The sequence below is a fragment of the Meriones unguiculatus genome, chromosome 5 (assembly GCF_030254825.1).
Source record: "Meriones unguiculatus strain TT.TT164.6M chromosome 5, Bangor_MerUng_6.1, whole genome shotgun sequence".
Lineage (NCBI taxonomy): Eukaryota > Metazoa > Chordata > Mammalia > Rodentia > Muridae > Meriones > Meriones unguiculatus.
In genome coordinates, this window is record NC_083353.1 from 44,870,390 (window position 1) to 44,891,708 (window position 21,319).

The window sequence follows — 21,319 nt, forward strand, 5'->3', positions numbered from 1 at the left end:
CCCTGTCTTGAGTTCTCTCCTAGCTTCCCTGGCTGGAGAACTACAGGCTGTGTGGTGAAATAATCCCTCATCTCCCCACAGTAACAGAAACTCGAGAAGACAGAAAGTGGTACTAGGTCGTGAGATATGACTATGATAGACCTGACCTTGGGAGAAGTGTGGAAAGGTTTTGAAACTTTGGAGTGTAAAGTACATAGAGTGCTGATACTCCAGTGGATTATTTGGTGTGATATTAGAATGTAATGCTGAGAGCAGAGCAGATGATGGAGGCTTCTCTTATGCAGTTCCATGGGGAAGCTTGAGAGTCCCTTAAAGATTCTATGAGGGTCACTCATATTTTGAGTTAAAAACCATTAAAATGATTTGTCCTGTGCAGCTCCTGTCCTCTCCAAGTCATACTAACTCCCCCTTCTTTCATATGATTCCCTGCACTCTGCCCAAGTTTTGGTTATGAGTCTCAGCATCTGCTTTGATACACTGCTAGGCAGAGTCTTTCAAAGACACTCTGTCCTGGGCATAGAGGGCTATTCTGAGACTGTTTCTCCAACCAAGGACCATGCATGGATATAACCTAAAACCCGTGCTTGGATGGAGCCCATGGCAACTCATTATCTGAGTGAGTCTCCTAGTAAGGGGAACAGGGACTGTCTCTAACATGAAGTCAATGGCTGGCTCTTTGACCTTCCCACCACCCCTGAGGGAGGAGCAGCCTTGCTAGGCCACAGCGGAGGACATTTCAGACAATCCTGAAGAAATCTGATAAGCTAGGGTCAGATGGAAGTGGAGGAGGACCTCCCCTGTGAGTGTATTTAGAGAGGAGATGAGGGAGGGAAGGTGAGATTGGGAGGAAATGAGGGAGGGGCTATAGCTGGGATACAAAGTAAATAAACTCTAACTAATATAAAAATAAAAATTTAATTAAAAAAAGGAACCACTAAAATGAAACCTTTGCCTTGCAGGAACAATTAAAATCCTCTGAAGTATTTTCTCAGCTTCAGCCTACAGACATTGTGGCCTAAATACTGCTGAGGCTGCATCTCATGCTGGTAGCCAAACTTGGTAGCTCAGGAGTCTCTCAGGTGTTCAAGACCAGCCTGTTCTAGGGAGGGAGTTCAGCACAGCCAAGGCTACATAGAAAAACCTTGTGTCAAAAAAAAAAAAAAAACAAAAAAAAACAAAACAAAATAAAAACAAAACAAAACAAAAAAACAACAAATAAACAGAGTTTCTCAGGTGGTACTGTTCTGAAACATGGAGGGATCATGGAGTGAAGCTGTGACTTGGCACCATATGACTGTATAGAGTCCCTGAAGAGAGCCAAGAAGCCACTGAAGAAGGCTCGACCCCTTTGCAGTGCAGAGCCAAGCCATTTGGAGATGTCAGTATCACATGCCAGCAGCAGCTGCTGTGGGACGAGGCCAGTTTAAACCTAGGAGACAAGCTGTGTGGAAGGCTTTGCCAGCAGTGTGGAGGAGCCCAGAAGATCACTGGTGAGTCCCGGAAGCCTGGCACTGAGAGTTACACTGTTGGACTTTGTTGAACTTGATTGTGACTGTGCCCTGGTTCTTCCCTTTTACATAAGAAAATATTTATTTTTATTTTACAGGAGCCCACAAAGTCTCTTGACTCTGAACACTTAAAGGGATTTTGGAGATTTACAGAGAGTTTGGAGTTCTAGAGAGACTGTGGGTATTTTAGAGAGACTTTGAAAATGTTAGTGAAACTAAATGTTTTAGAGGCTTGAATATTTTGTAGAGGCTTTGAATGTTGAAAGAGACTTGAGAGATAGAACTTTTAAAAAAATGGAACTTTTCTATTGCAATGTTGACATTAGTTTAATATCTTGGGAACAACAAAATTGAGAGACAAAGTTATAGTGTAACAGAGATGTGTTTAGTGTCAGGTAGATAGGGGGTCAACTGTGGCAGCTGTTTTTGTCTTTTGTTTGTTGAGTCAACACACTAGACTCATTTGGGAAGGGAACCTTAGTTGAGAAAATGCCCCCACTAGATTGGCCTATGGGCAAGTGTGTGATGCATTTTCTGGATAGATGATCAGTGTGAGAGGGCCCACATCACTGTGGGTGCAGGCTCTGGGCTCAGGGTTCAGGATACTTAAGAACACAGACTGAGAAAACCATGAGACACAAGCTTGTAAGCAGCGTCCTTCAGTTCTTGCCTCAAGACACGTGCCTCAGTTCTTGCCCCAGGTTCCTGCCTCAAGTCCCTCCTCAGCTTCCCTGCACAATGGATTATCAGCTGTAAGATGAAATAAAGGTTTCCCAAGCCAATTTGGTTTTGGTCATGGTGGTTTATTTAGTCTGTGTCTAAATAAAAAAACTACAATAATTCAACAGCATGTACACCACACTTATTAATATAAACCTGGAGCCAGCATATCAGGTACCTGGTGAGTATAAACTGTAATAATTCAACAGCATCTACACCACACTTACTAATATAAACTTGGACCAGCAAGTTTATATCAGGTATGTGGAGAAGTATCGCAGCTCCATTATGGAGAGAGGGAATGTTGACTCCTATGGAGTCTGCCTTTCAAGACTGAGTTGGACCATTTTTCTTTAATTAATTCTGTAATATGGACAGCTCCAAGTCTGTTAGAACTGTAGTTCTATTTACTCCCTGACTTCACACGCTGAAGGAGAAAGACACGGTATATGCTCCTGCTGACATTTGCCCACCTTGCCCTTCTCTTGTAGCAGCTCTGGACTGAGATCAGAACCAAGCAAGATGGAGGTACAGAGCAGTGATCAAAGACTGAATCATCCACCAGAGTTTTCTGAAAGGACTCCGTGCCAATGTGCTATTGTTTTCTGATTTGTCTTTTATCTTCTGTTTCAGGCAGTGACAGAGCTGAACAGTCTTTATGAGCTGCCTGAACTCTCCCAGACCACAAACATAAGCCACCAACACATCCACAGAGACCATCATGTGCTGGAATTCTCCCATGTTTGGTGTGTAAACAGTGTGTTCTTGCTCACCCAGTGTCTCTCTGACACAAGCACTCTGTTCTTCACATGTTCAAGAGGAGGTGGCTGGGACCCGGCCTCAGAGTATTGAAGGACACAATTGGAGGAAACAGCAGATCATGAATAAAATCAGAAACATCTGGATTCATAGATTACAACCCCCAACATTTGCTATAGAAATTTTCTAAGAAATTAGGATTTTCAATAGAGTACAGATAGCCCTGAATAGAATAAGTGCATACCCAATCCATGGGACCGCTTTAGTTGGCAAGGTCTGCTTTTTTTTCTTTTATACAATCCTTCTCATTCAGACTCTACCCAAAATAGGAAAACTGTCTATAATGTGTCTGGCCATCAAGATGTTGTGGGTAAAAACCAAGTAAGATGCTGCTCCTGCTCCAGGAAAACCCAAACCTGCAAACATGAGAACACATAATTGCTGCTGTTTTTAATGTTGAGGGAGCTCACACACTGGTGCAGCCACCATGGGACACAGGGTCCAGCCATGGCTCAGCTTAGGACAAGTGAGAGCAGGAGGATGGTCTGTGGGGTAGGAGTTAAAATGGAGGTCTTCAGCGGAATAAGCATTCAGGAGCATCTGCATGTTTTCCTGAGGCCAGAAGACTGGTCTGGAGTGGTATGTGAGGTCTTGATCATGGTGAATCATTGTTTTACTTTTCTCCTCAGCCACTCTTTGTTTCCACATAAGATGACTTCACACTCTTCTGACATAAGGAACACCTTCTTCTCTGAAATTGGCATTGGGATCTCAGCCAACAGCTTCCTTCTTCTCTTTTACATCCTCAAGTTCATTCCTGGGCACAGGCCTAGACCCACTGACGTGCTCATTGGTCTGCTGGCACTAATCCACCTACTGATGCTAATGTTCATAGCATTTATAGCCACGGACATTTTTATTTCTTTGAGGGGATGGGATGACACCATATGTAAACTCATTGTCTACCTGTACAGAATTTTTAGGGGCCTCTCGCTTTGTACCACCAGCCTGCTGAGTGTCCTCCAGGCCATCATCCTCAGTCCCAGAAGCTCCTGTTTAGCCAAGTTCAAGCACAAATCTGCCCATTACATCTCATGTGCCTTTCTTTTTCTGAGTGTCCTTTATGTGCTCATTAGCAGTCACCTCTTAGTATCAATTATTGCCACTCCCAATTTGACTTCGAATAACTTCATGTACGTTACTAGGTCCTGTTCTCTCCTACCCATGAGTTACCTCATGAAAAGCACATTTTGTACACTGATGGCCGTCAGGGAAGTCTTTCTTATTAGTGTTATGGTCATCTCTACTTGGTACATGGTGGCTCTCTTGTGCAGGCACAGGAAGCAGGCCCAGCATCTTCACAGCACCAGGCTTTCTCCAAAAGCATGCCCAGAGCAAAGAGCTAACAGGGCCTTCCTTCTGCTCATGAGCTTCTTTGTGTTGATGTCCATCTTGGATGGCTTTATCTCCTGCTCAAGAACTATGTTCCTGAATGATCCAACATCTTACTATATCCGACTCTTTGTTGTCCACAGCTATGCCACAGTCAGCCCTTTTGTGTTTATGAACACTGAAAAACATGTCGTTAACTTTTTCAGGTCTATGTGTGGAAGGACATAAATGTTTGAATATTCATTGATCATTGATGGGCCTATTTCTTTATAAGAGGACCCAATACACTGCCATCAGAACTGTCAGTCATGGCATGGTGTTCATGTGCTTTGGTGTACATGAAAATCTAAAGCAGTGTTTTTGTTTTTGTTTTTGTTTTTCTGTTAAAATTATTTACTTTAACCTGTGTGGTAACAAACATGTAGCAGAAAATTAAACCTCATCCCTTTTCTGATATGACCAGGGCATTTTTGTCTCATTTTATTTTATTTTATTTTATTTTATTTTATTTTATTTTATTTTATTTTATTTTATTTTATTTTATTTTATTTTATCTTTTTCCTCAATGCGTCATTATGGGAATCCTATGAGGTGGCTCTCATGCATCATGGCCGTGGACAGCTCACACTGTTTTGAAGGATGTAACCATGTCTAACACATTTCAATATTTTAATTTCCTGTGGTATAGCTATTTTGACAAATTAAATGAGGAGGCATTTCTTGCCATAAATAGTTCTATACTCCAGAAAGAAAGGAATCATACACAGAACTTTCAGAAGAGAATTCTTTGCAAGAAGCACATGTGATGTATACAGCAATGCGAACAACAGCTGGATTTAAAATTCTCAGAGTTATCAAAACTTTTGACCCAAACACAGCCTCTGCACAGCATAGGACCACGTTCAGTTTTACGGTGCAAGGCAGTTAGTTCCAGCACTGGTCACCAAGGTATGGTGCCCTGGAAAACAGGAAAGACCCACACCACTGGCCAGCTCCCTTGAGGTTCAACACTCTACACAACATTTCTTCTAAAACCAAATTCCTCCTCCTTTCACCTCTGCTATAAATAGATTGGGATAAAGTCTGTTGCTTGGGGAAACATTTATATCCATGAGGCAGTTTATCAGACTATAATAAGGAAGTTTAATAAGCCAATCAAACATATGTCATCTAGATTACTATGCAAGGGGACATGGCAACACAGGGGGCATGAAAAGCCTTGTTTAAGTTAATTTGGGATTCAACTTTTGGACTGATGTCCCCTGGGCCTATTGTTCCCATACACTGAACTTCTTCCTGGCTTCAGCCTGGTTGTCCCATCTCTTGGTTGTTTTCTGTGTCAGTTGAGCATAGACAAACCACCCATTGTTACCCATTGTTAAAGGGTAGGAAAACTTTTTTTCCAAGCAAATGGACCCAAGAAGCAAGCTGAGGTTGCCATTCTAATATCTTCAAAACAAAAAGACTTCTAATTAAAATTAATCAAAAGAGATGGGAAAGGACTCTTCATACTCATCAAAAGGAAAATCCAACCGCAAAAAAAATGTTAATTCTGAACATCTATGCCTCAAAATGAAGGGCACCCCCATTTGTAAAAGGAACATTAGTAAAGTTTTAACCACACATTGAACCTTATACATTAAAAGCAGGGGACTTCAATACACTACTCTTATCAATAGACAGGTCATCCAGACAAAAACTAAGCAGAGAAATAATGGAGCTAACAGCCATTGTGAGTCAAGTGGACCAAACAGAAGTCTAGAGAATATTTCACCCAAACAGAAAAGAATATACACTCTTCTCAGGATCTCACAGATCTTTCTCCAAAATTGGCTACATACTCAGTCACGAAGTGAGTCTCAACAGGTACAAGAAAATTGAAATAACCACCTGTAGCCTATCATACTCTCACAGATTAAAGCTATATTTTAACAATAAAAGAAATAACAAAAAGCCCACAAAATCATGGAAACTGAATAACTATCCTCTAAGTGACCACTGGGTCAAGGCAGGAATAAAGAGGTTAAAGACTTCCTAGAATTCAAGGAAAATGAATGCACAGCATATCTGAACTTATGAAACACAATAAAAATGGTAGTCAGAGGAAAGTTCAGACTCCATACTAGCAACTTAGTAGCACCCCTGTAAGCTCTAGAACAAAAAGGAAGCAAATTCATCCAAGAGGAGTAGAGGAAAGTAAATAATCCAACTAAGGACTGAAATCAATAAAATAGAAACAAAAAGACCAATACAAAAAAAAAAATCAGTGAAACAAAGAATTTGTTATTAGAAAATATAAACAAGATAGACAATCCCCTGTCCAAACTAACTAAAAGGCAGAGACAAACTATCCAAATTAACCAAACAAAAAATAAAAAGGATGACATAACAGATACCAAGGAAATCCAAAGAATCATTAGGTCATACTTCAAAAACATCTACTCTACAAATATGGAAAATCTAAAAGAAATGGACAGATATCTTGATAGATACCACTTACCAAAGATGAATCAGATAAACAACTTAAATAGAAGTCTAGCTTCTAGGGAAATAGAAGATGTCATTAAACGTCTCCCAACTAAAGGAAGTAAAAAAAGCCCAAGGTTGTTCTGTTGCTCTCCCTGTGGAGACCCTGTCCTCTCCAGCTCTTACTATTTCCCAGTTCTTACCTAAAATTCCATTCACTCTGCCCAACAGTTGCCCATTAGGCTCAGCATCTGCTCCGATAGTCTGAACGGCAGAGGCTTTCAGAGGCCCTCTGTGGTAGGTTCCTAGGTTTTTTCCTGTTTTCTTCTTCTTCTGATGTCCATCCTCTTTGCCTTTTTGGATGGGGATTGGACATTTTTGTTAGGGTCCTCTCTCTTGCTTAGTTTCTTTAGATACACAGGTTTTAGTGGGTTTGTCCTATGTTGTATGTCTATATGAGTGAGTATATACCATGTGTGTCTTTTTGCTTCTGGGACACCTCACTCAGGATGATCCTTTCCAGATCCCACAATTTACCTGCAAATTTGAACACAGGGAACTTCCCAGAGACTCATACTCCAACCAAAGACTATTCATGGAGATAACCCAGAACCCCTGCACAGATGTAGGCCAGGGCAGTTCAGAGTCCAATTGGGTTACATAGTAATGTGAAGAGGGACTGCCTCTGACATAATCTGATTGACCTGCTCTTTGATCACCTCCCCCTGGGGGGGAGCAGCCTTACCAGGCCATAGTAGAGGACAATGCAGCCACTTTTGATGTGAACTGATGGACTAAGATCAGAAAGGAGAGGAGAACCTCCCCTATCAGTGGACTTGGGGAATGGCATGCAAGCAGGGGGAGGAGGGAGGGTGGGGTTGGGAGGGGAGGAGGGAGGGGCTTATGGGGGGATGCAGAATGAATAAAGTGTAATTGATGAAAAATTTAAAAAAAAAGGGAAAAATAATTTAAGAACCTTAAATGACTTTCAAAAGTGGAGGAAAACATGGAGTTAGTCAATTGGCATGGAGCGTGTCTCGCCCCTGGGGGCAATGGTCTCCTGAACCTACTCAGACCTTGGACACCACCACTGCTAGTTCTAGAACTGATGCAGGATGTTCCAATGAGGGGGTTAAGGCTTCTTGTAATATTTCCTATAAGTACACACCTGTTTGTTTATATCCCCCATTTTTATTTATTGTTACCCAGATAGAGCCAAGTAATTGTGGTAATGATACTTGCTTTTTTGCCCAATGCTGGAATGCTAGTTAATTTAGGTGTGCCCTGGTTACTCGCATGCCTCACTGCGTGCCTGTGCCCATTGATGCCCCTCACGCTATGACTCTCTTCAGACAGAAAAGGGATCTTGGAACTACAGCCACCATTGTTACTACCATCTCATTGGCGGCTGTTGGAGCTACCACCGGGGCATTAGCCATGAGTCATCCTGGGCAGACTGCTCAGACCCTGAATAATCATGTAGCCAATGTAGCTCATGCCTTAGTTGTACAAAAAGGAATTAATGCTCAACTAAAAGGAAGCTTGATGGTGTTCAATCAGAGGATTGACCTCTTGCAGGAGCAAATTGATACCCTATGGCAAATCGCTCAACTTGGCTGTCAATGAAAATATGCTGGACTTTGTGTCACTAGCATATAACATGAGAATTTTTCCTGTGCTGCAAATCTGTCTAAACAATTGTCGAACTATATTTTAGGTAATTGGACTGGAGAATTCGATACTACGATGGAGCAGCTGAGAGTGGCCATTGTCACGGTAAATTCTACCAGAGTGGACGCAGGACTAGCCACAGGATTATCATCATGGATTGCTGCAGCCATGAATCATCTGAAGGAATGGGCGGGCATGGGAGTGTTAGCAGGCCTTCTGGTGTTTGTCTCCTTGGTTTGCCTGTGGTGTATATGCAAGATTAGAGTCTCACAACAGTGTGATGCAGCCATGATCATTCAGGCCTTTACAGCCATTGAAGCAGGAGAGTCTCCCCGGCATGTTTGGCTACCATCAAAAGCTAAAATGTTATGCTCAGGATGCGAGGCTAAGCACTGCACTCAGGGTCAGCCGCTTTGGAACCAGAGAAGAGCATGTCTGATTGAATGCGGGTTGATGCCCCAGGTCCCGCCTCTGAGAAAAAGGTATCGGTCCGGTCTGATGCTCTTTGGGTGGATGACACCTAAATGAACATCAGTACAAAGTCCCAATTTATTTCTAATATCAGAGATCAGACCTCTACTCTTGCCTGATGCGTCTAAAACAAAAAGGGGGAACTGTAGAGAGCTGCGGAATGCTATTCCGTGAAGATGGAGCTGGTTTCCACCTTCCACCTTCCTGATGGTGAGTGCTCTCTGTCATGAACAATTCCACATTTGGCTAAGGCTGAGGATCTGGCTTGCTTCCATGTATGTGGACCTATCTGCATTGCCCACGTGGCATGCTGGGGTTGGCTACCCAGAGGCTATTTAAGCTGTGGGCTGGCTTTCCCCAGGGTCAGATGATTGTTCAAGGTTCCTGAATAAACTGCATTGAAAAAAAAAAGCCCACGGTTCTATGATTTTAGCACAGAATTTTCTGGATTTTCAAAGAAGAGATAATAACAATACTCCTCAAATTATTCCACAAATTAGAAACGGGAGAAACATTGTCAGATTTATTTTGTGAGGCCATAATCACCCTGACATCCAAACCAGGCCAACTCAACAACAGAAAAAGAAAATTACAGACCAATTTTTCTTATGATCATTGATTCAAAAATACTCAATAAAATATTTGAAAACCAAATCCAATAACACGTTAAAAATATCATCTATCATGACTATTGTCCCGGGATCATCCCAGGGATGCATAAATGGTTTAAAATACAAAAATCAGTCAATGTAACCCAACACATAAATGAACGGAAAGAAGAAAAAACATATGATCATTTTATTGGATGCTGAAAAAGCCTTTGAGGAAACTCAACACCCCCTCATGATAAAAATCTTGACGAGATCAGGAATACAGTTACATACTTCAACATAAAAACAGCAATATATAGCAAGGTGTTAGCCAACATCAAATTAAATAAAAATTCACAGCAGTTCCACGAAAATCTGGAACAACAGAAGGCTGTCCACTTTCTTCATATCCATTCAATATAGTACTTGAAGTTCTAGCTAGAGCAATAAGACAACTAAAAGAGAACAAGGGGATACAACCAGGAATGGAAGAAGTCAAAATATCATTATTTGCAGATGATATGATACTATACATAAGCTACCCCAAAAATTCTACAGGGGAACTCCTACAGCTGATAAACACCTTCAGTAAAGTGGCTGGATACAAAAGTAACTCAAGAAAAAAAAAATCAGTAGCCCTTCTTTATACAAATGACATGTAAGCTGAGAAAGAAATCAGGGAAACATCATCCTTCACAATAGCCACAAATAATATGCAATATCTTGGGGTAACTCTAACTAAGCAAGTGAAGAGCTGAATGACAATAACTTAATGTCTTTAAAAAAATTGAAGAAGATATCAGAAGTTGGAAAGATCTTCCATGTTAATTGGTCAGTAGGATCAACATAGTAAAACTGGCCATCTTACCAAAGCAATCTACAGATTCAATTCAATTCCTCACCAAAATTCCAACACAATATTTTACAGACCTGGAAAGAAAAAATACTCAACTTAAAATTGAAAAAGAAAAAGCCAGGATACCTAAAACAATCCTGTACAAAACAAAAACAAAAAACAAAGAACAACAACAAAAAAAACTACTGGCAGTATCACCATTCCTGATTTCAAACTCTACTACAGAGCTATAGTAATAAAACAAACAAACAAACAAACAAAAAACAACAAAAAAACATAGTATTGGCATTAAAAAACAAAACAAAACAGGTGGGTCAAAGGAATTAAATCAAAGACCCAGATGTAAAGCCACAAACCTATGGACACCGGATTTGTTACAAAGAAGTCGAAGATGTACAATGAGGGAAAAGGCATGTTCAATCAATTGTGCTGGCCTTACTGGCAAATATACCCATTCAATCAACCTGCATAAAATTCACATCCAAGTGGATCAAGACCTCAACATAAAACCAGATACTCTGAACCTGACAGAGAGAAAGTGGTCAGTAGTTTTGAGTACACTGGTATTGTTTTCTAGTACCTGGCTATATGAGAGTCTCCATAAAATGACTGCCCTTCTTGACAAGGGCTCTGTGAGTTGCCCAGGCTGCTCTTGGACTAAGTATGTTCCTTCCTCCTCTCCTCAGTCCTGGGTGCAGGTGTGTGCACCATGTCTGTTGGGGAGACTGAGACACAGAGCATAAAGTTCCACTAAAGCAAAGCACAGCCTCTTCCTGAAGTCTTCAATGAAAATGAGGTCTCCATTCCTGCTCCTCAGAGACTGGGGTCCATTCAGACATGGCCTCAGCCTCAGCTATATTCCACCTGCCTGTGACCACCTCAGCTCTGAGCTTTGCCTCTACTTCTCTGTTTTTCAATCTGTTTTGTTTCTGACATCTGCTGAAATTGACATTGGGTAACCAAACGGATCTATTATATAAAGAGCATGGTAATGCAATGGGAATCACTCAGTAAAATGTATTTACAGCTCTGCTGGTACATAGAACTCAGCATATTAATCTTGTAGAAGTTTTACCTTTCCTAATGATGCTTTACCATTCTATTTTAGAAAATCTCAATTTAAATTTTTTAGGTTATTTTGTTATGTGTGTTATACTTTTTGGGTGTTTTATTTTGTTTGCTTTTGCTGTGTCTATATATTTGTATTGCATGCATGCCTGTTGCCCGAGGACCTCAGCAGTTTTGGGAACCCCTGGACCTAGAGTTACAGATGGTTTTGAGCTGCCATGTGAGAGGTGAGAACTGTACCCGGGGCCTCTGTCAAAGCAGCAGGTTCTCACCACACCAAGCACCCCATGTTTACAGTCTTTAACTGGCCATCAACTCTGATTTTTTAAAGTTACTTTTCATCTTATGTATTTTGTGGGATGGGGTAGGGTGTGTATGTCACAGCACACATCTCGGGGTCAGAGGACCACTCTTTGAAATTGGTTCTTCCCTTCTAGAATGTAACTCATCATGACTGGAGGCCAGCACTTCTGAACACTGAGGCTCCCTCATTTCTTCTGCTCTGAGCACTTACTTAGCTGGTGCATCAGGTTTGGTAACTCAGGCCCTTTTGCTTTCCCTCATATCTCACATTAAAGATAAAATAAAACCATCTTACACCCATGATATTAAAATGATAATTATTTCATTACTATATGACTTCATTTTTTATTATTGCATAATTTAGGATTATGATACTTGAATTAAAGTAAATACTTGCATTGCATGAGAAATAATTTTCGAGAAGACCCGTCATCAAATCTTCTGCTGTACCTCTGAGGCTTTGGCCACCTGAGTCTGAGTAGCATCACTGCTTCCTCAAGGAGGTATGAAATCCTACACACCTGTGCAGCCCCTCATTCAGGATGAGTTAGATAATTCTTCTTTCATTAAAACCTTACAATGGGAATGGCCCTCAATCTATTGAAACTATAATTCTTATTAATTGTTTCCTTTCAAATGCGGAAAGAGACAAAATGTAGACCACATTCCTGGCAGCCTCTGATAACTGAAAACTTCTCATGGAGGCTTTTGTTTGTTGTGACATCAGCACATACCTCAGATGAAGTTACAATGTGAGATTCACAGAGAAGGACTAAAATGCTACCAGGATGCTCTGGAAAGGATTGCTTGGGAAGTCTATTGTGTTCATGCTTACTCTTCTCTGTTTTGGGCTGGGAGAAACCAAACGGTTTTTTTTTTTTAAATCTGTATTAACTATTCCAAGTCACAAACATAAGGAACCTTCATGAGAATAAAGCCAGCAGCCTACACTTCCAAGAGTTCGCCCTGTACAGGGAACACCGACATTCTTGGTATGTAGACTTCATCTTCTTACACATCTCCCTGACGCAGGCACACAGATGTCATATGTTCTAATGCTGTAGCTCAGCCCCAGACTGCTCAGGGTCACACACAGGATATGGCAGGAGTGAGTATGATGTGAAGGAGTCTGGATTCAGAATTTCCACTCCTAATGCTCCCTGCACATCCACATGAAAAGCACAAGGTCTGAAGTAAATGAGCAGAACAAAGAGATTGGAATAAAATGACTCTGGGCCTGTTTAAGACAAGGGCACAGCTTCATCTGAGGATCTTATTTCTATTTTCTTGCAATCCTCATTGAACTTCACCAAAACCTGCAGAGCTGCTCTGTGTCTGGCAATCAACATGATGCAGATGAAAGACAAGTAAGACATTGCTTTTGCCTAAGGAAACCTCAAAAAGGAAACAGTAGGAAAAGAAATATTTTCTTGACACATGACAATTGTAATGTGGGAGAAAGCTTCTATCTGGATGGGGCAATAAGTGTCAGAACAATGGAGAGAGTGGGCATCCCTTCTGGGCACTTTGAGATGAAGGCACTCTTAAGCGGAATAAGGCAGAGCTGTGAAATAAACATCTTTCCAAGGAGAGTGGAGCTGCCATTGTCTGCAGCTGATGATCAAGGCTAGATTGGTGATAGAAATCTTCTTGCTGTTCTCCCCTCACAGTTGCTACCTGCTTCTTTCAGCCTTAAAATGAACAAAATCAACAAACTGTCAGGTAACACCAAGGTAAGAAACACCATTTATGCTGGAGCTGGGATTGGGCTCTCAGGCAACAGCTTCCTTCTTCTCTTCCACATCCTCATGTTTATTCGTGGGCAGAGGCCCAGACTCACTGATCTGCCCATCAGTCTCTTGGCCCTAATCCACATACTGATGCTGCTAGTCGTGAGTTTAGTAGCTTCAGACATTTTTATGCCAGGGAAGAGATGGAGTGATTCCACATGCAAATTTGTCATGTTCTTGTACAGGTCTTTTAGGAGCCTCTCTCTTTGTGCCACTAGCCTGCTCAGCATTCTCCAGGCCATCACCCTCAGTCCCAGAAGTTCCCATCTAGCAAAATTCAAATGTAAATCTCCACACCACATGCTAGGTTGCCTTCTTTTCCTGAGTATCTTTTATTCATCCATTAGCAGTCCCCTTATAACATACATAACTGCAACGCTAATCTGACCTCACCTGGCTTTATATAAGTCAGTCAATCTTGGTGTGTTGTGCCCATGAGCTACTCTGTCCATCACACATTTTTTATATTGTTGACCTCCAGGGATGTCATCTTTGTAGGTCTTATGACCCTCTCCAGTGGGTACATGGTGACTTTCCTATAAGACATAAGAACCAGTCCCAGCTTCTCCACAGTGCCAGCCTTTTCCTCAGACTATCTGCAGAACAAAGAGCCACACGGACCATCCTTTGCATCATGAGTTCCTTTATGGTGATGTACACCCTGGACAGCGTCATCTCCTACCTAAGAAGTATAGATGATGACCTGATTTTGTTTTGTTTCCATATTCTCACAGTCCATGGCTATGACACAGTCAGCCCTGTTTTGGTTCTCAGTACTGAAAAGCACATAATTAACATTTTTAGATCCATGTATGGAAGGATGGTAAACATCATATTACTTGGGTATAGGTAAGATTCCTTAAGATAAGCCGGTATTCTGGCATTAGAGCTATGAATTGTAATGTAGTTTACATGAGCTTCGGGTTAAACGAAATTACAGAGTTGTCTTTTTGCTGTTGTTAAACCTATTTCTTATGAGATGTGTGGATGCTACACATAAAAGACAAACCACATGCCAGATACATGAGTCTTTTGTACTTCCCAGTGTGTCTTTTGGGGAGACATAAAGTGACTGTCTTGTTAGAGTCTGGATTATCCACAGCCATTTATAATACGTGACAGCTTATGATAGTCTTCGTTTATTCAAATCCCTCAGCTATCTCTGTTTTGCCAAATGAGGTTTGTAAATAGTTATTATTATAATTATCAAGTATCCAGAAATGTTCAAATCATTTAGCATACACACACACACACACACACACACACTCAGAGTGAGAGACAGAGACACAGAGAGACAGAGCCAAAAACAGACAGAGAATCTACGTATAAAATGCAGTCCTGATGATGGATAAACAGAGTTCAGCTTCTCTGCACTGGACTGTTACTCCAGCTTTAAAAGAGAAGGAGATTGTGCACATGGTCCCACACAGATTGGCATGAAGCCACTGTACTGACTGCAATGAGAGTCTAGGCAGAACAAATTCTGTCTGGACTACTGGGAGCAGGAAGAGCTTGGAAACTTTCAGGAGTGGAAACAAAAACAGACTCTCATCCTCAGCTCAGGAGGGAAGGCCATGGGCGACTTGCTGGGTGGAGGCAGACTGTAAAAATGTAATCAACGCCAAGCAGTATGCTGAAGATGGGAAATTCTTGTTTTGTTTGTGCTTTACCAAAATAACAATGTGTTCAGTTACCTTAACCAAGCAGTGAAGTATATTTTCCCTGAAATAATAAAGTGAACAATGGGGATGGGGAGATGGTTCAGGAGTTAAGAACACTGGCTGTCCTTGCAGAGGACCAAAGTTCAATTCCCAGCCTCCATATGAAGGCTCACAACTCTTAGTAACTCCAGTTCAAGAGGATCTCATGGTTTCTGGTCCTGCAGGCACCAGGCATGCATTCATGCATACAAAATAAAAAATAAATAAAACTACTAAAGTAAAATACAATTTTAAAAATGAGAATAAAATTGTCAAAATATGATTTCTCAAGTTTTAACACATGACAGATTTTCTTGAACAATGAGGGTTTTCTCATAGTCCTCATCTTTTAAAAAATTCTTTCTTCATTATACTTTATTTAATTTGTATCCCCCCATGTGGGTCCCTCCCTCCTCCTTTCTCAATCCCCATAGTCCTCATCTTAATCTCAGGTCCTCAGAGCAAGCAGAGAAGTCCACTTGTAAGACCTGGAGTCTCACTGCTCAGGAGTTCAGGATCACACACTTCCCAGGAATTCTCACAGAGCACAGCTTGACGCCAAAGCAAGAGGTTTTATTGCTATTGAGGTAGGGTCACCCCTCCAAAGACAGGAGATGACTCTGAACATGCAAAGCACAGGGTTTTTATACCTGAAAATCAGATCAGTCTGCTCTATAGTTTACAGCTGGTTGTAGATAGTTTACAGCTGGTTGTTTCTCAGGACAGTTCACCCCGCCCTTCAAGAGCTCTCTGCGCATGGCTTCAATTCAAGTAATCACAGTTGTTTCTCATTCCCTTGTGGTCCCTCACACCTTTGAGATCCAGGTTGCATCACAGCCTGTGCTCAGCCTTTGAGCAATCTTCAGGCCTGCCAGCTTTGGCTACAGTGAAGTAAGGCCAGCCTGGGCTATATTAGAACCTTCCTCAAAAGCAACAGAATTTAATTTTAAAAAGCTCTCAGCCTCCTCTCAGCTCCAGTGCTATTGTTATGCCAAGTTTATGAGAACCTCAGAGATCCCCAATAACAAGACAGAGAGCTTTATTAAGAGAACATTCAAACTCTGGACTCAAGTCTCACTGATGCAGCAGCAGAGAAATGGGACCGTGAGCCCTGAGTGAGCAGCATTTTTAAAGGGAAAGTCTGTGATCAGGGGGTTTCAATGACAACAAACAGGGGTCACATGTTTCTATGACAGCAATGGGGGGGCATATGCCTTGACATTACAGGATTAGGTAAAAGAGGGTTGAGGTGATCTTCTTTGAATCACAATTGCCTAAGGTATATGCTTCTCTTAGGCACAATTGCCTAACACATATGATCACAATGGCTATTCTTTTAATCTACTAATTCTTTTATTCTGAAACATTGGGGAGAATTTTCCCACCAGATTCTCAACTGATTCACAGTGATTATTACCAGGAAGTTTGACTCTATTTTCTATGAAATATTTATTCTGTGATTTTCCTGGAGGCTATTGCTAGGAGAGTTAACTTTGTTTTCTTCCAGGTGGACATATTGTGATGTTTCCTGGTTCCTGAATTCAGCTCCCAGTCAAGATGGCTCTTTATTGCAAAAAATGGAGTTAACCTCAGGCTAACTATACCCAGGCTAACTTAAACAATTTATTTTTCCCTTTCCATGAACCTGAATAGGCCACTCTTGGGCACTTATAGTTCAAGGGCATGTCCAAGCTGACATTACTGGGTTTTCATTATCATCAACTGTATAGTCCTAGTCTTTGCCTAATATATCCTAACAACTTATTAAGTAAGCATAATCCAAAAATGACCAAAAGCAAAAGATTCTGCTTTTGAGATGCTATAATTCTGGCTTTGTACATCTAGTATGGCAACACTAATTTCTGATCCAGCTAAACTGGTCTCCAAGATAATAGGTAATGTCAAGGAGCTCCCTTTGACCTAGCATTTCAGCCTTTTGTTGGGATTTTGGGCTGATGGTCTCTTCTTCTGAAAATGCTTTAATTATGATAATAGCACCGTTGGCATCAGGGGCTAGGAAGACTGAAATGCCAGCGAAAGGCTGCACAGTGGGGCAGTCCTCAGAAACGTCTGGTTAGGTGATCCATCCAAGGAGGCTGTGAGCAATCATGTCAGCTTCCAGCAAGTTCAGATCTCAGCTTGCAGTCTCAACCAGGTGAAAATCTGCTGAGACAAATTCAAACTAGAAACAGAAGTTAAAATTGTGTAATAAATGGGAAAAATGAGGAATCCCAAGACCAGGGAAAAACTCAACTGAGGTCTGTTTGAGCTATGTCAGATTCAGGTCTCATGAACTTTTGATTTCCTGAAACATTTTGTGAGTAACAGGTAAAACTACATCCAATGGAATGAGTATCAATTTTTCTTAGCTGTTTGTTTTGTGACCTTTATAAACAAGTTAAGTTGTCCATGGCCTGAAACTCTTAACATTTTAATTAATGTGGGCCCTGTTGTTGGTAATCAGCCATCAAAGAGCTTGGCTATTTTTTGTCATATTTTCTTAGCATTTACTTTTAGTCCCCATCTCCATGTTACATTGGAAAGTTAGGCAGAAATACATTAATGGCTTTAGTATTAAACTCTGAATGGTTGGACTTTCCTTAACAAAGCAACTAGAAGAAACATATTTAAAATATTCTTAAATCCTATATCAAAGTCTACCTCAGAAATGGCAGATATTAAAAATATCATTGTAAAAGCTCAGATATACACATTGTATAGACGTGTTTAGCATGATGAAATACACTTCTAAATCTACCTCCAAAAGACAACCAAAAGGTAATTAAAATCTCAAGCTTAAGACTGGGTAATAAGCAATCAGTGTTTCATCAACATATCAGAACTCTATTGGTCAATGTCAAAACTCTAGACTTCTGAAACCTTATAACATCATAGGCACAACAATAGCAGAGAGAGGAGAGAAATCTGACATATCTCCCGTTTTTAATATGCCTCAAATCATTACACTCCACATTCATATACCTTAAAACACCTCCTTACACCCTCCAATGTTTCTTGTATTTATCAACCCTGAAACATTTTTCCACACCAAACAACATTCTCTAGATTCTCAAAACCTAAACTCCTATATCCTCAAACCCTACATAAACTCTATTATCTTTCTATCCAGCCATTCATCATAAGACATAAATAATGAAGATGGAGCCTGTAGACATGGCAACCCTTTTTTAAATAGAAAACCTAGTACCTGGTAATTTTAACTAAGTAATAAATTAACCAATAAACTAACACTGGATCTAACTATCTGGTCTTTAGCTGCAAAGACTACCATTAGCTTAGCTTAGCCATCAATGTAATCAGAGACCTGAGAAGGATAAATATGTACCAATCCAAATGACAGTGAAAGCTAGTCAGTGAATCACTCCAGTCAGCTGTCCCTGGGTACTGTGGTCTTATGGCATCATGAGCAGGGAAGTCCAGCAACCAGGCCCAGATAATGAGAGGGAAGAGAATGGCCTCACCTCGCCCTTAGCAATGTGAAACATTGACTCTTCAGGTGTCCACAGTTTTGTCCATAGTTTAGGCTGGGCCCTAGCATTGGGCCAGTTGGGGCAGTCTGGCCCAGTGGTTAGCATACCATAATACAGAGTTGCAGTGTGTCCAAATCTTCTTGGAGACCTTGGGGGAGCTACTGTCAGGATTTTAGAAATCTGTGTCAAAATAATCTTACAAATGTTAAAATGCCATATTCATCAGATCTCTGACAAGCTTGTGGGCCAGGATATCTGAATTATTCTTCATCTCTCTCAATTATCAATTTTAAATTGCATCCTATGAAATAGAATGTCATAATCTCTAATTCTGGCATATTCTTTAAATAAATGTTTTAGAGCCATATTCATCTCAAGTAAATCTCTATAGGCAAACTTTATAATTACCCATCCTAAGCTTAACTTCAAAAACATAAACAGAAGACTAGATAAAACTGATTCTTATAGCATAACTTCAAATACCTTTCTGAACTAGAATCAAAGCAAAACTTTTGATCAGATACAATATATAGAAGGGGCAGCAAATCTTGCTCATCCCAACATACTGCATTAAGACTGAGCAGCAAAAAAGCACAAAGGACACAAGTTTCATTTAGCCCTAAATCGAGAACTAAACATAACTGGCAACCTTAGCAGAGATGGACAGTTCTGGCCATATCAAACCTATCAGCCAGGAAGAAACAGCATTAAATCATTTATACAGGAACTGGTAACCAGGCATACATTTTTATACTAATTAACAATGACTTGAACATTACATTGTATAAACCTGGGTGAAAGAGCATAAGAAAACAATTTCATTGAAGAATCACCAGCCTTTGAAATGAAGAGCAACATATCTTACAGTTCTTTCTCAAATCATGCTTGCAGGTGTAAAAACAAAAACAAAACAACAACAAAAAAATACACAAAGCAAATACAGTTTATATCTTCTCTAACATTCTGTGTATCTTCAAGTTAGACTTTTCTCAGCTTTGTTTTTTGATTCAACCGACATATTTCTTGATTTTCAGACCATATAAAATTTTCATCAGAACTTTTTTATTATTTTATCATTTTGACATAATACATTATTAAAACTGCAATTTTCTTAATTGGCTCAAATCATATGGCTTGGTTTCATTTGGTAAAACTAACAAAATAAATACCAAAGTCTTTTGTCTTCCCCCAAAGGACTGAGTAATTGTTTCAAGTTCTCTGTTAGAATGCCCACAGCCATTGTCTAAAATACCTGATAAACTTTAAAATATTTCATAACCTTGAACATATTTTTTAACATCAGTTTTTGCAATATCAAAATAAGGTATCCTTTTTAGAAATGAAGTCACAAAATATAACCATAATTTTAAAATTAAAAACCAGATTTTATCAATGCAAACTATTCAGTACTTTTAAAATCAATACCAACTACATTATTTTGATGTTGGCTGCCAGTAAGAAAAGTTCTTGTAATCAAACACACGGAGATGCAGTTTTAATATTTTATATAAATGTACTTTTAAACATTATTATTTTTATAAACCTGGTTTTTAATACAGGACCAAAATTATGTAAAGTCTTAGTACATTTAATAATCAATAATCAAACATCAAAATATACATAGAATATAGTAAACTTACATATTTAAAACAAACACACAAAGTTATAAAACTAATTTTTTACCCCCTTTAGCTGTAATTTCAACGGAGGAACGTCTTGCTCCCGGTTGAATACTATTTTATGACCATAGAGGCTTGCAGCTTTCTTCCCTGAGAAGCTGCTGTTGACACTTTAAGAGCTGTCTGCTTGCACAGAAGCCTTAAATATTTCTCAAAACCTGTTTTTTATCATTTTTAAAATTTTATTTTATTAATTACACTTTATTCACTTTGTATCCCCCCATAAGTCCCGCCCACCTCACCTCCCAGTCCAACCCTCCCTCCCCTTTCTTCACGAATGCTCCTCTCCAAGTCCACTGATAGGGGAGGTCCTCCTCTCCTTCCTTCTGATCTTAGTCTATCAGATCTCAACAGGAGTGGCTGCATTATCATCTTTTGTGGTCTGGAAAGACTACTCCCCCCTCAGGGAGATGTGTTCAAAGAGGAGGCCAATCAGATTATGTCAGAGTCAATGCCTCTTCCCATTACTATGGAACCCTCTGGACACTAAATTGTCATGGGGTACATCTGTGCAGGGGTTCTAGGTTATCTCCTAGAAGAAGAAAACAGTAAACAACCTAGGAACCTGCCACAGAGGGCCTCTGAAAGGCTCTGCCCTGCAGACTATCAAAGGAGACACTGACACTTATGGCCAACTGTTGGGCAGAGTGCATGGAATCTTGTGTAAGAAGTGAGAATTAGTAAGATCTGGAGAGGACAGGAACCCCACAAGGAGAGCAACAGAACCAGAAAATTTGAACACAGGGGTCTTTCCAGAGACTCATATTCCAACCACGTACCAGGCATGGCGATAATCAATATCTGTTTTAATCTACTTCAGAAGTAGCATCATTCTTAAGACTGGGCACTATAGGG

General features: G+C 40.3%; 1 protein-coding gene across 1 annotated transcript; it reads left to right on the forward strand.

Moving 5' to 3' along the window:
* Positions 1-3,713: 3,713 nt before the first annotated feature.
* LOC132654125 (vomeronasal type-1 receptor 94-like) lies at positions 3,714-14,447 on the forward strand (the record flags this gene model as incomplete). The annotated part of the gene is made up of 2 exons (XM_060383392.1): positions 3,714-4,585; positions 14,399-14,447. Coding segments are annotated over 2 exons (921 nt in total), but the record flags the coding sequence as incomplete, so codon positions are not given.
* Between the last annotated feature and the right edge of the window lie 6,872 nt (positions 14,448-21,319).